Source organism: Mastigoproctus giganteus, chromosome 1 (assembly GCF_048544385.1).
Source record: "Mastigoproctus giganteus isolate SK-2022 chromosome 1, ASM4854438v1, whole genome shotgun sequence".
Taxonomy (NCBI): Eukaryota; Metazoa; Arthropoda; class Arachnida; order Uropygi; family Thelyphonidae; genus Mastigoproctus; species Mastigoproctus giganteus.
In genome coordinates this window covers 74,709,902-74,732,004 of record NC_143575.1, presented here as the reverse complement: position 1 = coordinate 74,732,004, position 22,103 = coordinate 74,709,902, and the positions used below count along the sequence as shown (strand labels likewise).

Below are 22,103 nucleotides of genomic sequence, written 5' to 3'. Positions count from 1 at the left end.
TATATCTTTTTATATATATATAAAAAAGCCTAGTATCTTCTACAACTACTTCCATGAATGCTTCCTTATAGAATTTGCTATTGATAACATTAATTGGTTCCATTGCATAGAATTTAAAAACTGTCAGAGACCAGTGTAGTCACCGTTCTGAAGGCAAAAGCCCTTCCCTTTGCCTTGAAATCTCTAAATAAAACCTCACATCAAGATACTGTGATCACAGGAAATAAAAGAACCACCTAGTGGTTTCTTTTATTTGCATATTCTTAATGCATCAAAAGTATTATGATTATTAAATTTTGGACGTCCTCACTTTCTGATATAAAGTAAAATTTTTGGAAAATGAGCATCTTAAGCACTTATCGACTTATGACTAGTCATTTTTATTTAAGCATTCTAAATATACCTCTATCCCTCATTCTTTGAAATTCTTTGAGTGAAGTTTCTTTTCAATCTTCAGAAGCTATGTAGCCTTTTAAATCAATAATTATATATAATTTTGTTGTTGTTATTCTCATTATTCTTATTTATTTGAATAATGTTATATTGTATTATTATTAATTAATTTGGTCGGATAGAATATATTTAATGTTGGTAATACATATGTACAGAAAACTAAACTTTGATACAATTTTTGCCCACAAAACAGATAAATGAAAACAACCTAATAAGGAATTGTTTTGTTCATTTTTTTTATTTTATTTTATTTTATTTTTTTACTAATGGTTGTACAGTAAGCGCCAGTTATAATGATCACGTTTGCAAATTGAATTTTGATTCTTATAAGCGAAAGATCGAGTTTACTACCTGTTTATAACAGATTGTACAAACAAAAAGCCCAATAAACTGAAAACTGCAAATTGTTTTTGTTGTTTTATGGTTGTGATCGTCAGAAATGTGCTTTAAAAAAATATCACAGACTACTGGGTTTTCTCAAAAATCACGAGTGAATTTCAGATTAGTTTAGCTCTGGATTCGGTAAGAATAATATTGACCTGAAACTGTGCACTTTATTATTTTTTTCTAAATTTTTTACAGTAAAATATGAATGAAATTATTAACATTAATTAGAAAAGATGATAATTTTGGAAATCTCTCCAAAGAGTTTAATGTGGGGCTCTCAACAATTTACGACATCTAGAAAATTCCAATGCTATAACAGAGTTTGTGTTGATTACAGATAGTGAAGGAGGATCTAGCAGGAAAAAAGACTATATCAAAATCCGAAAATGCCACTTTAGAGAGTACACTTTATTTGTGGTTTCTTCAGAAGTGAAGTTTAGGTGAACCAGTGTCTGGCCCAATGTTGTGTGAAAAAGCATTGTATTTTAATCGAAAATTAAGAGGTAATGAAGATTTGAAGGCAAGCACAGGTTGGCTGAAAAACTTTAAACTGAGACACTGTATATGTGAACTAGATACTCAGTGCAAGAAACTTTCTGCAGACAAATTGGTAGCAGTGTCCTTGTAAGTTTGCTTCAGTTATAGAAAATTACCAGAAAGAAAACGTTTATAATATTGATGAGACTAGCTTATTATGGAAAGCATTACCAAGAAAAATTCTAGCCACTAAAAGAGAAATGCCTGCATCAGGCTTAAGATGAGAAAAAAGCGAGTTACATTTGCTATGTGTGTAAGTGCTACTGGGTCGCACAGATTGTCCATGCTGTATATCGGTAAGTCGAAAAAACCAAGAGCATTTAAAAATCTTTCTAATTTTCCTGTTTTGTATAAAAATGCCTGGATGGATGTTTCTGTTTTCCAAGATTGGTTTATAATTTTTCTTTATTTAATTATTTAATTTAATGGTAAGGTAAGATTAAATTTATATTCTGAATAACTGACACTCTTCTGTACTTCATATTTTTGGCACTGAAGTGGAAAACTGGAACTAAACCAATAATTATTTTAGGAAGATTCCAAACATTTGATAATTTATCGCACTGGCCAACAAAAAAAAAAAAAAAAAAAAAAAAAATACCTCCAAAGCAAAAGTTGCAAGTTCTAAAGGAAATTGAAAACTATGAAATTCTTTATCACATCTCCAATGAAAGTTGCATTGGAATTTTAGTAATTTAAGTGACCAATTCCAAATATTAAATGATAATACATATGCCACCTTAAAAATGAGCCTTATTCATTTTAAAATACTTTAATCAAACATGTAGTAGTGGCATGTGATGCAAGAAAGCAAGTGTATGAGCTAATGCAGCATCAGCCAAAAAAAAAAAAAGAAATTCACACCATTCCTTCCAAATGCCTGTCCAGTTCCTCCTTAAATTTATTTAACCTATCAACTTCCACGACAGATGGAAGTTTGTTCCAGCAATTAACCACCCGCTGGCTAAAGTCAAATTTCCGCACATCTATTCTACATCTGTCTTTTCTTAATTTGAATTTATGCCCCTTAGGTTCGTAATCTAAACAAGTGGAATCCATCAGAATTCAGCGTGCTCAACCCATTCAAGGCCTTATACACATCAATCAGATCACCGCACAGGTGCCTGGTCTCCAGCCACTGCAATTTGCAGAACTTAAGCCTCTCTTGGTAAGAGGATCCCTTCATTCCCCTCACCAATCTTGTTGCCCTTCTCTGTACATGCTCAAACAAATCTACATCCTTCCTAAAATGAGGCCTCCAGACCTATACGCAGTACTCAAGGCGCAGCCTGACCATTGCCTTATACAGAGGGACAATCATCTTCTCCCTGCTAGCAAAATTCCTATATATCATTGACAAAACCCCATGACCTGCCCTGGCAGCCTGTCTGCATTGCTCAGAAAACTTCATATCTAACTGCACAATTACTCCCAGGTCTTTTTCATTTTCTACCACCTTAAGTGTAGTATCACACAGTTGGTACGTTTATTTGGGGTTACTTTTACCCATATGCAGTACTTTGCATTTGTCAACGTTAAACTCCAGTTGCCACTTCTTAGCCCATCTGCCCAAATTATCTAGATCCTGTTGCAGTAGCACACTGCCATTATTGTCATTAACAACCCTGCCAACCTATTGACATATAGTATATATAGTATACTACACAATTGAATTTTGATTCTAATAAGCAAAAGATTAAGTTTACTACCTGTTTATAACAGATTATACAAACAAAAAGCCCAATAAACTGCAAATTGTTTTTATTGTTTTATGTTTCCTTAGAAATATTTTCTTATCATCCATTTTGCTTTCTCTCTTAAGAAACCAGCAGTAATCTCTCATCATGGATATGTCCTGACGAAAGTGTTCACCTAACTCATCACTTAAATCTTGCAGATTTTCAGGTGAAGAACTGAGATCGGATTGAAGAAAATTAATATGCAAAGGCATTTGGTAGTTCATATCTTTATAATATAGCAATAAAGTTGACACCAGAGATTCATAATTATCATCTTTCCTTCTACCAAGATATCCATGCACAACTACTTTAAGTGACCTGCTGGTTCAGTATCCTGCAGCTTTGTTTCAAATATATCATTTTTGAGGATTTTCTTTATTTGAGGCCCAATGAAAATTCCTTTCAGTTTTGCATCTGTTAAATTGGGAAACACTTCCCTTACGCAGCTGAATCCAATTCCTTCTTTTTCAGAGCCATAACAAAATTTTTCATTTATCCAAGCTTTATATGTGAAGATGAAGGAAGAACCTTTGTGGTTGAACCAGTGAAACATATTTTATATTACTTCTCCCTGTTAAAAAAAAAAAAAAAAAATTCTTCCTCTTTTCCCACTGCTGCACAGTATGTTTTTATGTTGCACAACTGTCCCACAGACACTGAAAACAGTGTTTTGTGAAACCTCCCTGTAGACAGTGAGTAATCAAATTACCTTAAGATCACCCCAGAAATTCCAAGCAAAGTCATGGTACTTTATTGCACTCATGATCTTGGACATACTTTCATATGGTTCTTTCAAGCTAACAGCATGAAGTAGAGGAACTGATGGGAATGCATTTCCATTGTAAAACAGTAAATATATGCCGTTCATTAGGATCGTCTTGAATGCTGAGTTTGTTCAGAAGACCACTAATATCATTACTGAAACATATTGTCTTCCATAATGAAATATTTTGAAAACACTTTTGTGACATTTTGATATACTGTAATTTTTGTTCCTACTTCAAGCAACTTCCACTGTTAATAGTAATCGTGGCATGTGATGCAAGAAAGCAAGCGTATGAGCTTATGTAGCATCAACCAAAAAAAAAAAACATTCACACAACCATTCCCTCTATATGTATGTCCAGTTCCTCCTTGAATTTATTTAACCTATCAACTTCTACAATGACAGATGGAAGTTTGTTCCAGCAATTAACCACCCGCTGCTGGCTAAAGGCAAATTTCTGCACAATCTGTCCTACAACTGTCTTTCCTCAATTTGAATTTATGCCCCCCTCAGGTTTGTAATCTGAGCAAGTGGAAGAATCCCATCAGCAGTGATCCTGCTCAAACCATTCAAAGCCTTATACACCTCAATCAGATAACCTTGCATGTGCCTAGTCTCCAGCTGCTGCAATTTGCAGAACTGAAGCCCCTCTTGGTAAGAAGATCCCTTCATTCCCCTCGCCAATCTTGTTGCCCTTCAAGTTCTGCTTGCTCTTTAGAGAACTTTTAAATAATGAACTAAGTCCATTCAACTCTTCCTTAATTAATTGCAGCACATTATAATTTTCTGGTTGGCAAACCAAATCTGTTGAAGTGAATGGTCCAGCAAAATCTGAAACTCAAGGATCCTTGCTATATTTATTACTGTTTCATTTATTCCATGATTTTGGGAGATCTGGTATCAGAAGGTGTTCATTATCTGGAACAGTCCTAATCGTGGATGATATTCAAGGATATTTGATGCTTGCTTTTTCTGGACATCCTTGATGTTTTTGTCATGCAGAAATTGCGTGTAGATCAGGAATACTGTAGTAGATTTTCTTCCTCTGAGTTTTTGTTTTAAATATCCACATGTAGCAAAAATTGTCAGTGTGATTCAGCACTTGCTTTGCTTTTGCCTTAAACATTTTAACTCTTCAGTGCTGAGCAAAGCACAGAATAAACAAAAATAGGCAATAGATACACAGATAAACTGTACACATACTTGCACTACAACTGTCTTTTCATTACTGAATGAGAGAGGCGGGAGACAAAGGTTGAACGTATTAACCCTCCCCATCACGACTACTATCCGAGCACAATGCAAACGTTATTATTTGCAGGTAATACAACAGATCAGTGTCATATCTGCTTCCCTAAATTTAGTAAGATATATATTATGGGTAATATATACCCATAATGGAAACCTATATGTGTAGAAATAGTGATTCGATGTGAAATTTTAAAAATTTTATATCCACCTATCAAATAGATGCAGTGAGCAGGTTTCCGTATATGCTTCCATATATCAGTTGTCTGCCAGTACTATTTGCAAGATAATGCTGCTATACTACCCTGAGTGAGTTATATAAAAATAATTCTAAATAAAGAAGCCCTTGCTTTTTTATTTAGTTTATCATGAGATAGTTTGAATTTTTAAAGCTTGTTGCCCATTACCGTCAGTAGCCTAGTGGTCAGGTGTGCAGGTGCATAAGTACATGTGCCTTGAGTGACCGGGGTTCAAGCCCGTGACTACTGAATACGGTGATGTTTCTTGTATTCTGTCTTGTGAACTCCTCTGACCGTTTGGTCGTCCCGGAGTATAAACAGAAAATTTATTTATTATTATAACAATTAATACCACTTTGGCATTACTTGTTGTTCAATTTGCAACAGTTCTGGTGTGGTAAATATTTTTTTTTAATTTTGTAAATTACTATAAGAAACTATAAGTAAATTTATTTTCTGCTCACTGATTAATGTAAGGGCAGAAATAAAGATAAGTTTATTATCTATGTCAGTGTTTGAGTATCTGTCTTAATTGAGTTGATTATTATATATGTACGTGTTTTTTCTTCCAGTAATTTATTTATCATTACAGTTATTTCTTTTGGCCGTCAGTGTTCGGTTCAGTCAATAAGGAAATGTTTTTTTTCCCTTTTTCTATGAACAGTTTTAGGTATCTCATTCTTTTTATGTATGTTTATTTTTACTATCAAGACTACATACACACACACACACACACACACACACACACACACACACACACACACACACACACACACACACACACACACACACATATATATATATATATATATACACACACACACACACACATACAAGAATACAAGTTTTAGAGCTTTCACTATGTAAAATCATTTCTTATATGTTTACATAGTGCTATTTGCCATTTTGTCGTTGTAAAGATAGTGTAATTACTTATCATACATATTATTTATGCTGTTTTTATCAATATTATCTGTTTTTTATTATCATACTTTCTGTATTTATGAAATTCTGATTGTATTATGCAGATTTAGTAATTAGCTATTCTGGAAGCAAAGAATGGGATGTATCGTTATCAGTTTTAAGAAGAATAAAATTTGATTAATCTTAGGTTTTAAAGAATCAGCGCTATCGGTTCAGTCTGATAATAAATGAACTAAAAGATTCTGAGATCATTCCATACGAGACAACTCTGCTGGCTTTTATCAACTGCATTATTGTCAGTACAGAAGACTTCAACCAGAGGGTCAGAATACGCAATGAATTCATTGGTAAATTTTTAAATTTATTTTTTAAGAACTATTTTAAATAAGTAGGTATAATGTAAAAATATATAAATATGTTTCAGTTTTGTGTGCTTGCACCTCAAATTCTGTGACAAAGCACAATATTTAAGGCAGCTGAGACTGTTTTTTTTTTTTCATGAAAATAACTTGATACAACTTGAAAAAGATTTGTACATATAATTAAGTGTGTCTTTACATGAGGGAGACAGATGATGCAGTTATACGGTTAGTATATTAGAGTTATTAATCCTTTCAGTGGTGACTTAAAATTCACTTTTTGATCTTTAAGTTTTTTTTTTTTTAAGAACACAGTTTCCACACCCTTTGTTAATGTTAAATTCAAGAACAGGGTCACAGACAAGGTTAGCATTTTGGCAATGTTACAGACAAGTATTGTCTGTAACATTGCCAAATATCATTGTTACAGATAAGTATTGTCTGTAACATTGATAACACAAGGGAGGATCAAAGGCTGACACAAGTAATTATAGACCTGTGAGTTTAACTTCTGTTCCCGGAAAATTAATGGAGGCACTGGTTAAAGAAGCACTGCAGGATCATCTAGACAAGACTTCAGTTATAGCTCGGACACAGCATGGTTTTGTTAAGGGGAAGTCTTGCCTGACCAATTTGATTGGATACTATGATGCAGTCACAAAAGAACTGGATGCAGGGAATAACTTTGATATTATATATTTGGATCTTAGAAAGGCTTTTGATACTGTTGCACATGGAAGACTGCTGCACAAATTGGAGCAGTGTGGCATTGGAGGCAAATTGCTGCTATGGATAAAGGGGTGGTTGAGGGGGAGAAGACAGAGTGGTAATCAATGGACACTGCTCATCATGGACTAATGTTATTAGTGGAGTCCCTCAGGGTTCAGTATTTGGTCCTTTATTGTTCTCTGTATTTATAAATGATATTGATGATGGTATATCAAGCTTAATGTCCAAGTTTGCAGACGATACGAAGGTTGGCAGGGTTGTCAAGGACACTACTGACACTATGCTGCTGCAACAGGATCTGGAAAGATTGAGCAGATGGGCTGAGAGGTGGCAAATGAAGTTTAACATTGACAAATGTAAAATACTACATATGGGAAACAGCAACCCCAGAGCAACGTATCAACTCTGTGGTACTACACTGACAGTGGTAGAGAATGAAAGGGACCTGGGGGTGGTTGTGCAGGCTGATATGAAGTTCTCTGAGCAGTGCAGACAGGCGGCAAGAGTAGCTCATGGTGTATTGTCAATGATATATAGGAATTTTTCTAGCAGGGATAAGGAGGTGATTATTCCCTTGTATAAGGCAATGGTCAGGCCACACCTAGAGTACTGTATACAGGCCTGGAGGCCTCATTTCAAGAAGGATGTAGAGCTGCTGGAACGAGTACAGAGAAGAGCAACAAGATTAGTGAAAGGAACAAAGGGGTGCTCTTACGAAGAAAGGCTAAGTTTTGCGAATTACAGTGTCTGGAGACTAGGCACCAGCGAGGTGATCTGATAGAGGTGTACAAAGCCTTGAATGGTTTGAGCATGCTCAATGCTGATGGGATTCTTCCTCTTGCTCAGAATAATCACCTGAGAGGGCATAAGTTCAAATTGAGGAAAGACAGATGTAGGATAGATGTGCAGAAATTTGCCTTTAGCCAGCGGGTGGTTGGTAGGTGGAACAGACTTCCATCCCTTGTCGTGGAAGTTGATAGCCTAAATAAGTTTAAGGCTCAGCTGGACAGGTATTTCAAACGAACAGAGGTGTGAAGTGGAAGTGGTTATTTTTTATTTATTTATTTTACTTTATTTTTTTTTTTTTGGCTGATGCTGCATAAGCTTGCTTTCTTGCATCAAATGCCTCTACTAATGCTAATGGTATTGTCTGTAACATTGATATAGACAATATACAATAGTAATATAAATGCCAAAACGACATTTTAATATTTTTTTGTGTGATATACCCGAATTTCTTTGTCATTCTGTATGCAGAGGAATTCTTCTACACCTGTTACATTCCCACTTTCATTCCTTCCTGGACATACTTTGCACACTGCTTGGAAACTTCTTTGTAGTTGATGGAATATGTGTAAGTGCCCTTCTGTGAGGCAAGCAGGTGGATCAATCTTCAGTCTCCTTTCTCCCTGAAAAGATGTCCTCTTCAGTAGGGATAAGTAACTGCTGATGCATTGATTAATTTATCTTGTAAAAACAGATCCACCTGGCTAAAAAGGGATGAAAAAAATTGTTCACTACACCCACATATGTGGCATTTATCTGTTTCCCATCACTATGTTGACAATTTATGGGTAACTTTATGCTAAAATTCTAAGAGGGATTCCTTTTGCCCACTACTTTTCTCATATACAATGTATGTATTTACTATTACAACATCCATTATCTTCTTTCATCTCTTGTTCAATACAACTTCAACTGGGGCGTGAATTATGTCCCTTGTAAATCTGATCAATAAAAAGGTTTCTCTTTACATGTTTACTTCCACAATCTTATTCTTGCATTTGAACTTGCACCTGAAGTAAGTTCAATGCAAGATCCAACAGCATTGATAGAGACATATCTATTATATATTTTCGGTGCATACCTGTTTCTTCTGTATTTATTATCTGTGCATACTTATATTTTCTATGTATACCTAAATATAAAGAAGGCACCTGGGGTGGATGGAATCTATCCAGTTATATTGAAGGAGTCAGCAAGGGAAGTAAGAAAACCCTTAGCCATAATTATGAGAGCATCCTTAGATTCAGGGGAGGTCCCTATGGACTGGAGATGTGCAAATGTATCCCCAATCCACAAAGTGGGTTCAAAGAGTGACACAAATAATTATAAACCTGTTAGTTTTAACTTCTTTTCTGGGTAAAATAATGGAGTCACTGGTTAAAAGAGCATTGCAAGATCATCTAAACAAAATTGCAGCAATAGTCCAGACACAGCATGGGTTTGTTAAGGGGAGGTGTGATCTAATCAATTTAATTGACTGCTATATGTGATCACAAAGAAACTGGATAAAAAAAGTAATTTTGATATCATATACTTGGATTTCAGGAAAGCTTTTGATACTGTTACGCATGGAAGACTGCAGTACAAATTGGAGTGGTATGGCATTAAGAGAAGTTGTTACAATGGATAAAGGGATGGTTGAGTGGAAGACGACAGAGAATGGTAATCAACGGACACTGCTCTTCATGGACTAATGCTATTAGTGGAGTCCCCAGGGTTTAGTGCTGGGCCCATTGCTGTTTTGTATTTTTCAATGATATCGATGAAGGTATATCAGGCTTAGCATATCCAAGTTTGCAGATGATACAAAGGTTGGCAGGGTTGTTAATGAGAGTAAAGATGGTATGCTACTGCAACAGGATATAGAAAAGGTAGGCAGATAGACTGAGAAGTGGCAACTGAAGTTTCAACATGGAAAAATGCGAAGTACTGTATATGTAATGTAGCAGTAATCCAAGAGAAACGTGCCAGCTGTGTGGTACTACACTCAGGGAAATGGAGGATGAAAAAGACCAGGGGATAATTCTGCAGTCAGATATAAAGTTCTTCGAGCAGTGTAGACTGGCTGCCAGAGCAGGTCATGGAGTCTTGTCGATGATATATAGGAATTTTTCTAGCAGAGAGATAAGGAGGTGATTATCCCTTTGTATAAGGCAGTGGTCAGGCCACACCTTGAGTACTGTGTACAGATCTGGAGGCCTCATTTTAGGAAGGATGTAGAGTTGCTGGAATGAATACAGAGAAGGGTAGCAAGGTTGGTGAGAGGAACAAAGGTGGCGCTCTTACCAAGAAAGGCTGAAGTTCTGCAAATTGCAGCGTCTGGAGACTAGGCACCTGCAAGGTGATCTGATTGAGGTGTATAAGGCCTTGAATGGTTTGAGCAGGCTCAGTGCTGATGGAATTCTTCCACTTGCTCAGATTACAAACCTGATGGGGTGCAGATTCAAATTGATGAAAGACAGTTGTAGAGTAAATGTGTGGAAATTTTGCTTTTATCCAGTGGGTAGTTGATTGCTGGAACAGACTTCCATCTGTTGGTGTGGCAGTTGATAGCTTAAATAAATTTAAGGCTCTACTAGACAAACATTTGGAGTGAGTGGATGAGTGAATTGGGGAGTGTTGGTTTTTTTTTTTTTTTTTCTCTGATGTTGTATAAGCTTGCATCATATGCCTCAACTAATGCTAACGTTTCAGTGACAGTGTGACTTATATAAGAAATGTATAAGTTGAAGCACTGCAATGGAGCATCATAAAATGGGATATCCAAATACCTGCATTTCCAGAAAATGTGTAAGACCCAGTGCCCAGTTCAATATGGCTCTATTTTATCCATCCATTGAAAATTCCTGATGGTGGATGTATACTACTTTCAGTTGCAGTTATGGCTAGTTATGTGATATAGGTTGCTGATATATAAATTTCAGTTACACTAGTTCTATTTGCACTACTATTACTAAGATTGGGTTAAAATTCACTTTTCTCAAAACTAATATCACTATCGCAGTCATCTTCAACTGAATACTTGTATATTTGCTCTTTGCACACTTTTTTTTTGCATTTTCTCTCAGCCATGTTACTGTTACTGGAGTTACTGTGTCACAATATCAAATAGCAATCCGAGGGAAACAGCAACCCCAGAGCAACGTATCAACTCTGTGGTACTACACTGACAGTGGTAGAGAATGAAAGGGACCTGGGGGTGGTTGTGCAGGCAGATATGAAGTTCTCTGAGCAGTGCAGACGGGCTGCAAGAGTAGCTCATGGTGTATTGTCAATGATATATAGGAATTTTTCTAGCAGGGATAAGGTGATTATTCCCTTGTATAAGGCAATGGTCAGGCCACACCTTGAGTACTGTATACAGGTCTGGAGGCCTCATTTCAAGAAGGATGTAGAGCTGCTGGAACGAGTACAGAGAAGGGCAACAAGATTAGTGAATGGAACAAAGGGGTGCTCTTACAAAGAAAGGCTTAAATTTTGCAAATTACAGTGTCTGGAGACTAGGCACCAGAGAGGTGATCTGATAGAGGTGTATAAAGCCTTGAATGGTTTGAGCATGCTCAATGCTGATGGGATTCTTCCTCTTGCTCAGAATAATCACCTGATAGGGCATAAATTCAAATTGAGGAAAGACAGTTGTAGAATAGATACGTGGAAGTTTGCCTTTAGCCAGTGGGTAGTTGATTGGTGGAACAGACTTCTCTCTTTTGTTGTGGAAGTTGATAGCCTAAATAAGTTTAAGGCTCAGCTGGACAGATATTTTGAATAAGCAGAGAGGTGAAGTGGAAGTGGGGTTTTTTTTTTTTTTTTTGGCTGATGCTGCATAAGCTTGCTTTCTTGCATCAAATGCCTTGCTAATGCTAATACGTGATGAAAAATTGACATAAATTATTTTATTCTGTGTTCCCATCTTCTAGCAATAATAAGAATCTTTTCTAAATGCTTTAAAACTGGAAAGTGTCAGAATATAATACCTAAAGCATTACACTGTGCACAGAACTGTTCTGGGAGGCGCCTCCGTAGCCAGGGGGGAAGGAGCAGCAGTGCATAGCACACGCTTCTTGATTAGACCGGGGTTCGAGCCCATCACCACCAAACACGGAGGAAGGAGCAGCAGTGCGTAGCACATGCTTCTTGATTAGACCGGGGTTCGAGCCCATCACCACCAAACACGGAGGAAGGAGCAGCAGTGCGTAGCACACGCTTCTTGATTAGACCGGGGTTCGAGCCCATCACCACCAAACACGGAAGATGTGGAAAAGTCAGGGAATGACTACCGCATATCCAGGGGCAATATGGCCTTAGTTGCTAATGCTCCTAAAAGCCAAATAACAACAACTGTTCTGGGATATACTAAGTTAGAACAATATAGTGAATTGTTGAATTTTTTTGGGTATACCACTTAAGGGGTTAATATACTAGGATTGATATATAAAAGGATTAAAAACTTCAACAGAACTTTTAGTAGATTATAATTCATTAAAATTGTGTACAAGTTTGATCAAAAAGTTCAGTGAATGTGCAAAAAATTAAATTTTATTCAGTGATAAATGTTTACGTTGTTATCTTAAATATAATCTCTTTCTGCATCCACATGTTTGTTCCATTATGCCTGCCACTGATCAAAGCGATTTTAGAAATCTTCTTTTGTGAATACTTATTAAATATTGCTTCTATCCATTCCTGTTTTAATTTTGGGAATAGCCAAAAGCTGCATGGTGCCAAATAAGAAAAATCAGGATAAGTGCAGTATGGGATAATGTTTTTATGAGTAAAAAATTGTCAGGGACACTGTTCAAATTTTATGTTTCATTTACATGTGACAAATGAGAAAAACAAGTATTCACTTAAAGCAGCTTTTCTGCGAGGCTAGTGCATAACAAGTTAAAACTTGGTGTACGTATGCTCAAAACGTATTGTAAGTCCCATGCACAATATTTTATCTACTGCTACGTGTTTAAGAATTATAAGATCATTCACCAAGCATAATTATTTTAATAAGTTTAACTTTTTGAACTCGTCAAAAAGGTATTATATTTCGAATATAATACCTGAAACATTACACTGTGCACAGAACTGTTCTGGGAGGTGCCTCCGTAGCCAGGTGGGAAGGAGCAGCAGTGCGTAGCACACGCTGCTCCTTCAGCTGAGCAAATATTTTCAACTTAAGTGGGAAAGCATAAGAGAGTAACTCCCCCCCCCCATTGAATTTTGATCCTCAGGAGAATATTCCCATTACAGTAATAAAATTTGCAGGTTATTGTAGCCCTTCACAAAGTGGCAATATTTAACAAATACAGTTACCACAGGAGTACCCAGAATTTTAAAGACATTTAATTTAAAGAAATGTGCATGTATTAGTAATAATTTTGTAACAACAGATTGAAAATTCTAAACAGCTACATATTGAATCAAGTGAATATGAAAAAGGTATGTGGGATAAACTTTAAAATAACAGTTTAACATGCTTCATTTCTGGTTAAAATATAAACATATGAATATTAATTTTCCTGTTTTAGGTTTAAGAACCATTAGAGAAAAAAAAAAAAAACCAAAGTATTTTTTTGCAATGGCATAGATCTCTCTCTCTCAAGATCTGTGCCTCAGTAAAGTGTTACAAATAGGCAGCAACCATCTGTTAAGATGGGGAATTTCTGTTTGAATTGCATTGCTGAGGTAATTTGTTTTGAAGCAAAGAGTGCATCACATTTAAGCAGCATTCTTCTAACTTAATAAGGAATTGTAAAGTACTAATTGTCTTGATAGGTTGTGAGTGCCCCATCTGAGAGTTGTATTCAGTTACAAAAAACAACTATTTTATTCTTTATTAAAAACTTGGGTTTTAAGCCTAGGTTAAGAAAAGGACACATGTCTAGTTATCATTCATTGGTAGCTAGAATATGTCTTTAACTCATTACTTACACTGGATCCAGACACAATCTAGTACAGTGGCCTCCCACAGTGGGCAATATCACACCTTGGGGTGGTGGTATGATCACCTAGGTGTTGCTAAGAGGCAGGGGATGTCAGGTCCCTCCAAGTGTGTTGATCGCTTATTTACAATTGACCAGGCTAGAGCCTAGGGCAAAACGCCTTCCTTGCTTCGTATTTAAAGTTTTACTGCTCTTATTGCTTTCAACGCTGTTTCCTTTGGTCACATTGTGCTCCATTGTTGCATTCCAAACATCATATTTGGTGGAACATGGTTTTAGTGTGGTCATCCAACTTCTCTCCAAGGAAAGATATCAACTCCAGATTACTAAACATGGTGATTTAAGATTCCTGCTAAGTGACTTTAAACCAGCCATTAGGAAACTGGTATCACTTTAAGCATGCTCAATGCTGATGGGATTCTTCCTCTAGCTCAGAAAAATCACCTGAGAGGGCATAAATTCAAATTGAGGAAAGACAGATGTAGGATAGACGTGCGGAAATTTGCCTTTAGCCAGCAGGTGGTTGGTTGGTGGAACAGACTCCCATCCCTTGTGGTGGAGGTTGATAGCCTAAATAAGTTTAAGGCTCAGCTGGACAGGTATTTTGAACGAACAGAGGGGTGAAGTGGAAGTGGGTTTTTTTTTTTTTTTTTTGGCTGATGCTGCATAAGCTTGCTTTCTTGCATCAAATGCCTCTACTAATGCTAATACTTGATCAAGTCCATCCATTGTATTAAGGATTTATTGAACAGTGAAGTAGTTATTAAATGTGGTATCTAAGATTCTTGCTAAATGACTATCAGACTTTGAAAGCTGGTATCATTGGATCATCAATTTTGTTGGATTACAGTAAAAAGTTTTTTTATTGGATTTTGAATAAATTTGTAATTAATTGTTACTGTTTTGAATTTTAGTTTATTATATTCCTTAGTGGGTCATGTAAACCACTAATCTGAATAATGGTTTTTATAGGGTAGCGTAGGAAACACATTGGATGAGTTTATGGAACCAAGGGGGCATTGGCCAAAAAGTTTGGGAACCACTAGCCTAGTAGCACATGATTACTTTATAGTAGTCATTGCTGTGTAGATCTGTAAAAACATTGTTAAAAATGACAAAAATGAATTTCTTAGGTGAAAAAAATCCTAACAGGAAAAATCACATTAAGCATGCGGAATATTTCTCATGGTCATGGATCCTTTTAAATGGATTGTACTGCACTTTCCCTTAATTACCAGTGTATTCTTCTGCTTACTGTTCATTCATCCCATCAGAATGACAAAATGGCATCATAAGTATAGTTTGCAATGTTATCAGCAGAACATAATTGTAGTACTGTGGATAGTGGTAGATTTGTATCTTTGTATCTTCTACACATGTAGAAGATACAAATGTTGATCAGGAAGGTTGGTTGGTTGGCTAGGAAAAGGGAGTCAGAATGTTTGTGCTTTTTCCTCAAACCACATTGCACAACTCTGTCTTAATGTATGATACATTTCCTTGCTGGAAATTGCTGTCACTGTTGGAGTAAAACATCAAAATTAACACGTGAATTGGATTTACAACTGGATTCAGATAACTCATAGCAATCAAGTATTGCTGCATTGTATTAGGAACTTACAGAATTTTCCTGACCAGGAAATTAGTAGCTATGTTTTTTCAAGCATGAAGGGTCCATGCCCTCTTCTCTGTCATTTGAATAGTGAAAAGAATAACACTATATATTGGACTGGAAGCCTTTTTTCCAATCTTGAGTATTTCCTATATTGTGTGATATTGTGTCAGGAAAGGTTTAATTGTGGATTCTTGCTCTTTTTACCACTAACAGTATTAAGAAGTATAGCTTATATATATAATTATTTCATTGTGTTCTGGAAATTGCCACTGGTTTTGTCACATTGCATTATGTGCCATTACCTTCTCCTTGGCTTGAATGCACTCCATTCTTTCCTTACTTCATTAAACAAGCTTCCTTTTTTGCAATACTACTTGTGATTGCTGTACATTTTGCCAGTCCTTGTAGGCCTCTACGACAGCTGTAAAGAATCAGTCTATTTCAATAATGGACGAAAATATTATCCATGCTACATTGGTGCCCATGAATTAGTAAAGTGAGTAGAGAATACTCTCCAAAAAGTTATTATTGAGAATTATATATCATTTACCTCAATTATGTCATTTCAAAATATGTTAAAATAGCTGTGCTAATCTATTATTATTAACATTTTGTACAATGCACTCTGGCCAGATATGTCTACTGACAGTGTTGTTCTGTATGGTTACTTTATAGTACTATTTCAGTGGTCTGTTCCACCGTGATAAGGAATTTTTATATTAAGAATTTTATATCAAGAACATAGCTAATGAATTATCAGTTCAGAAAATTTTTCTCTGAAATGAATACTTCTTGAAAAAATTTTTTTGCTATTAATTCCCATTAACATTTTTTGCAGAGCAAGAAATCTATTAAAAGATGTAGAATATTTTTAAACTAGAGATAGCCTTTGAAACTTTGTAATATGTATTACTGGTTGAACCATACAAAGTTTTGGCAAACCTAATTGGGCATATCATAACTTTAAACAGACATTGCAGTTTATACAGTTGACCTTCACATTATATTAAGCTACATAATGACCAGACTCATCTTACTTTATGAGAGCTTGAAGGACAGGGTGGATGCCCTCGAAGGAAATAAATTGAGGGACCCATCAAGCTCTCAGCTGCCCACATCAACGCCAGAGCTTGCACTTGGTCATCAGGCAACACAGAGGCAGCCCCCTAGGCAGAATGCGCTGGTCCCACAGGAACTAGTAGTTGTTGGTGACTCTATTGTCAGGGAAACGGGGAACATGCTTTGTAAAAAGGATAGGTGGAATAGGACCAGGGTATGTCTGCCAGGGGCAAAGGTTGATGACGTTGCAGAGCGGATATCATCTTTTAAGGGCACAAAAGGTGATATAGTTGTACACGTTGGCACTAATGATATTAAGAGTAGGAGACCAGCGGAATTACTTAGCAAGTACAGGTCACTGTTGAAAAAAAGCCGTAAATTAGGGTTCAATTTGAAAGTGTCTGCAATTCTGCCCAGACACGATAGGAGGGAGTATATGATGAGAGCCTTGTCGATCAATTCGGCCCTGGAGGGATTGTGCAAGGCTCAAGGGGTAGAATTTTTTTCAGCCTGGACTGTACTTGTTAACAGGAGAGATTGCTTCTACAGGGATGGGATACACTTAAATAGAAAGGGTGCAAGAATTTTTGCTGATGCTGTCGAGGCAGTGTTAGGTGGGTCGGAAAACTGCTAGTTGGGGGGGGGGATACAAGGACTAATAGATTAACAGTAGCCACTGGCAGAGGTGGAAGTGATTCTTGCACTGCTTCTATTGAAATGAGCAGAAGCCTGAAAAACAAGATGCAGGATATTTCAGAGACTGCTGGGAGTCATTGTGGTACAAGTAAACACATGGGTTGTGTTAGGGTAGCTAAGAATAGAAACAGGTGCGTGTATACCTGCGTGTACACCAATGCTAGGAGTTTGGTAAATAAATTTGATGAATTTGAGGTATTGCTCAAAACATCAAAGGCAGATATTGTTGGGATATCAGAGACATGGTGTCACACAGATATAAGGAATGCGGAACTGGAATTTGGGGAATACAATGTGTATAGAAAGGATAGACAGGACAGGAGGGGAGGAGGGGTTATGCTATTAGTTAAGAAACACAAAGTCCAAGGAAGTGAAGCCAATCGACATCGATGTGCAGCGACAGTGCAGTGTCGAGTCAGTTTGGTGTGACATAAGCATAGAGAAATCAAAATTGAGAGTAGGAGTGTGCTATAGGCCTAATGACTCTGAAATAAGATATTGTACAGGGAAATAGAGTGGGCCAGTAAATCAGAGAGTCTTATAATGGGGGATTTTAATTTCCCAGATATTGACTGGAATTTGTGGATTGGTCACTCGCACACTAGCAAGGCTTTTGTGGATTTATTGGATGATTGCTTTCTACATCAGCATGTTCGTGAGGCAACAAGAGGGAGCAATACCTTGATCTGATTATCAGTAGTGATTCTTCATGCATTAAGAATCTGCAGATAAATGAGTGACTAGGTGGCAGTGATCACAGTGTGTTGAAGTGGGATTTCCTCAAGGAGGTAACTACCATCAGAGGTAAAGGGAAGGGTTTTTGTTTTCGTAAAGGTGACTATGATGGTCTGAGACAGTATTTAAATTCTATACAGTGGGAACAACTGATGACATTACCAACAGCAAACTCAAAATGGGAAGCATTCAAGGAACTAATCTTGGAGGCTACCAGGTTTTACATACCAACTAAGAAATATTGTTCAAGGTTTAGGCCTAAATGGTTGTCAGATGAACTAATGAGTCATGTGGCAGAGAAGAAAAATGCATGGGATACATACAAATTAATGGGTGACATGGAAGCCTATGATAGATATAAGTTGGTCTGTAGCCAAGTCACAAAGGAGATTAGGCAGGCAAAGGCAGACTACGAAAAATCCTTGGCAAAGGATGCAAAGAAAAACAGAAAAGAGTTCTTTACCTATTTAAACTCAAGAAGGAAAGGGATGAATCAGATTGGTCCACTGGATATTGATGGTTCAACAGTTGAGGATCCTGCTCAGGTGGCTAACAATCTAAACGAGTATTTTGCATCTACATTCACGCACGAGGAGTTACATAGGAAGGAGAATGATGTAGGCAAAGTAAACATTGGCAGTGAGCTGGATGATTTTGTAATAACTAAGAGGAAAGTGGAGGAGAGATTGTTGAGGATAAACATAAAAAAAGCACCTGGGGTGGATGGGATCTATCCAGTTATATTAAAGGAAGTAAGCAAACCCCTAGCCATAATTATGAGAGCTTCTTTGGACTCAGGGGAGGTACCCATAGACTGGAGATGTGCAAATGTAACCCCAATTCACAAAGGAGGATCAAAGGCTGACACAAGTAATTATAGACCTGTTAGTTTAACTTCTGTTCCAGGTAAATTAATGGAGGCACTGGTTAAAGAAGCACTGCAGGATCATCTAGACAAGAATTCAGTTATAGCTCAGACGCAGCATGGTTTTGTTAAGGGCAGGTCTTGCCTGACCAATTTGATTGGATACTATGATGTAGTCACAAAAGAACTGGATGCAGGGAATAACTTTGATATTATCTATTTGGATCTTAGAAAGGCTTTTGATACTGTTGCACATGGAAGACTGCTGCACAAATTGGAGCAGTGTGGCATTGGAGGCAAATTGCTGCTATGGATAAGGGGATGGTTGAGTGGCAGAAGACAGAGAGTGGTAATCAATGGACACTGCTCAACGTGGACTAATGTTATTAGTGGAATTCCTCAGAGTTCAGTGTTGGGTCCGTTGTTGTTTTCGGTGTTTATGAATGATATTGATGATGGGATATCAAGTTTAATGTCCAAGTTTGCAGATGATACAAAGGTTGGCAGGGTTGTTAAGGACACTACTGACGCTATGCTGCTGCAACAGGATCTGGAAAGGTTGAACAGATGGGCTGAGAGGTGGCAAATGAAGTTTAACATTGACAAATGTAAAGTACTACATATGGAAAACAGTAACCCCAGAGCAACTTATCAACTCTGTGGTACTACACTGACAGTGGTGGAGAATGAAAAGGACCTGGGGGTAATTGTGCAGGCAGATATAAAATTCTCTGAGCAGTGCAGACGAGCTGCAAGAGTAGCTCATGGTGTCTTGTCAAATATACAGGAATTTTTCTAGCAGGGATAAGGAGGTGATTATTCCCTTGTATAAGGCAATGGTTAGGCCACATCTTGAGTACTGTATACAGGTCTGGAGGCCTCATTTCAAGAAGGATGTAGAGCTGCTGGAACGGGTACAGAGAAGGGCAACAAGATTAGTGAATGGAACAAAGGGTTGCTCTTACGAAGAAAGGCTTAAGTTTTGCAAATTACAGAGTCTGGAGACTAGGCACCGGCAAGGTGATCTGATAGAGGTGTATAAGGCTTTGAATGGTTTGAGCATGCTCAATGCCAATGGGATTCTTCATCTTGCTCAAAATAATCACCTCAGAGGGCATAAATTCAAATTGAGGAAGGACGGATGTCGGATAGATGTGCGGAAATTTGCCTTTGGCCAGCGGGTGGTTGGTTGGTGGAACCCACTTCCGTCACTTGTTGTTGAAGTTGATAGCCTAAACAAATTTAAGGCTCAACTGGACAGGTATTTCGAACGAACGGAGGGGTGACATGGGAGTGGTGTGTGTGTTTTTTTTTTTTTTTTTTTTTTGGCTGATGCTGAATAAGCTTACTTTCTTGCATCATATGCCTCTACTAATGCTAATGCTATGTGAAAGTCGATGGCTGCCTACTTTTTATTATGTTTCACCTCCTACCAGAAGGGAAGCTTTCTCCACAGTGCTAAGCAGTTCCTAAGTTTTTATCCAGTAAGTCTTCAGAATATCAGTGATTTTGATAAAGGTATATCAGGCTTAATGTCCAAGTTTGCAGATGATATAAAGGTTGGCAGGGTTGTTAATGACAGTATGCTGCTGCAACAGATTCTGGAAAAGTTGGGTAGATGGGTTGAGAAGTGGCAACTGAAGTTTTAACATTGACAAATTGAGCCTGCTCAAACCATTCAAGGTGTATAAGGCCTTGAATGATTTGAGCAGGCTCAATGCTGACGGGATACTTCTACTTGCTGAGATTAAGAACATGAGGGGGCATACATTCAAGTTGAGGAAAGACAGTTGTAGAATAGATGTGCGGAAGTTTGCCTTTAGCCAGCGGGTAGTTGATTGGTGGAACACTCATCTGTTGTTGTGGAAGTTGATAGCTTAAATAAATTTAAGGCTGAGCTAGACTAAACATTTGGAGTGACCAGATGGGTGAAATGGGAAGGGTTTTTTTTTTTTTTTTTTTTGGCTGATGCTGCATAAGCTTGCTTTCTTGCATCATATGCCTCAGCTAATGCTAAAGGCAAAGTACTGCATATGGGTAGCATAACCCCAGAAAAATGTACCAACTGTGTAGTGTTACACTCAAGGTATTGGAGAATGAAAGAGACCTGGGGATAATTGTGCAGTCTGGTATGCAATTTTCTGAGCAGTGCAGACAGGTTGCCAGAGTAGGTCATGGAGTCGTGTCAATGATATACAGGAATTTTTCAAGCAGGAATAAGGAGGTGATTATCTCCTTGTATAAGGCAATGGTCAGGCCACACCTTGAGTACTGCATACAGATCTGGAAGCCTCATTTTAGGAAGGATGTAGAGTTGCTAGAATGAGTACAGAGAAGGGCAATAAGACTGGTGAAGGGAACAAAGGGATACTCTTATGAAGAAAGGCTTAAATTCTGTAAATTGCAGCTTCTGGAGACTAGGCACCTGCAAGGCAGATCTGATGGAGGTGTATAAGGTCTTGAATGGACTGAGCAGGCTCAATGCTGATGGGATTCTTCCTCTTGCTCAGATTACAAACCTGAGGGGTTCACAGATTCAAACTGAGGAAAAACAGTTGTAGAATAGATGTGCAGAAGTTTGCCTTTAGCCAGAAGGTAGTTGTATGCTGGAACAAACTTCCATCTGTTGTGGAAGTTGATAGCTTAAATAAATTCAAGGCAGAACTAGACAATCATTTGGAACAAATGGATCAGTCGAATGGGAAGGGGGTGTTTTTTTTGGCTGATGCTGTATAAGCTTGCTTTCTTGCATCATGTGCTTCTGCTAATGCTAATATTATTATAAAATTAATTCTTGATTATCCTTGTTTTGCTATGAGCACTGAGACCATTTGCATTAATTAGGCAGTTTAAATCCTGCTGGTTGCCAAAACAAGAGAGGATGCGATTAATTCTGCTAATTTCAATAAGGCCAAATAGACTTAGCATATTTTATAATATGCCGCTGCATTGTTTTATAGATTGCTTCTCTAAGCAAACACTACTAGTGTGGTCAGCAGCTTCACACCAAGTGATATTTAACTCTTTGGTTTC

The 22,103-nt window shown here is 37.3% G+C and overlaps 1 protein-coding gene across 1 annotated transcript in view; it reads left to right on the top strand.

Annotated features, from left to right (window-relative positions):
• LOC150090892 (inverted formin-2-like) overlaps positions 1-22,103 on the top strand; it is a 203,543-nt gene that overhangs the window by 76,951 nt on the left and 104,489 nt on the right. Inside the window, exon 3 of the mRNA XM_090376423.1 lies at positions 6,481-6,640. Within this exon, the coding sequence (XP_090232549.1) occupies positions 6,481-6,640 (160 nt within the window). The remainder of the gene's footprint in view (positions 1-6,480; positions 6,641-22,103) is intronic.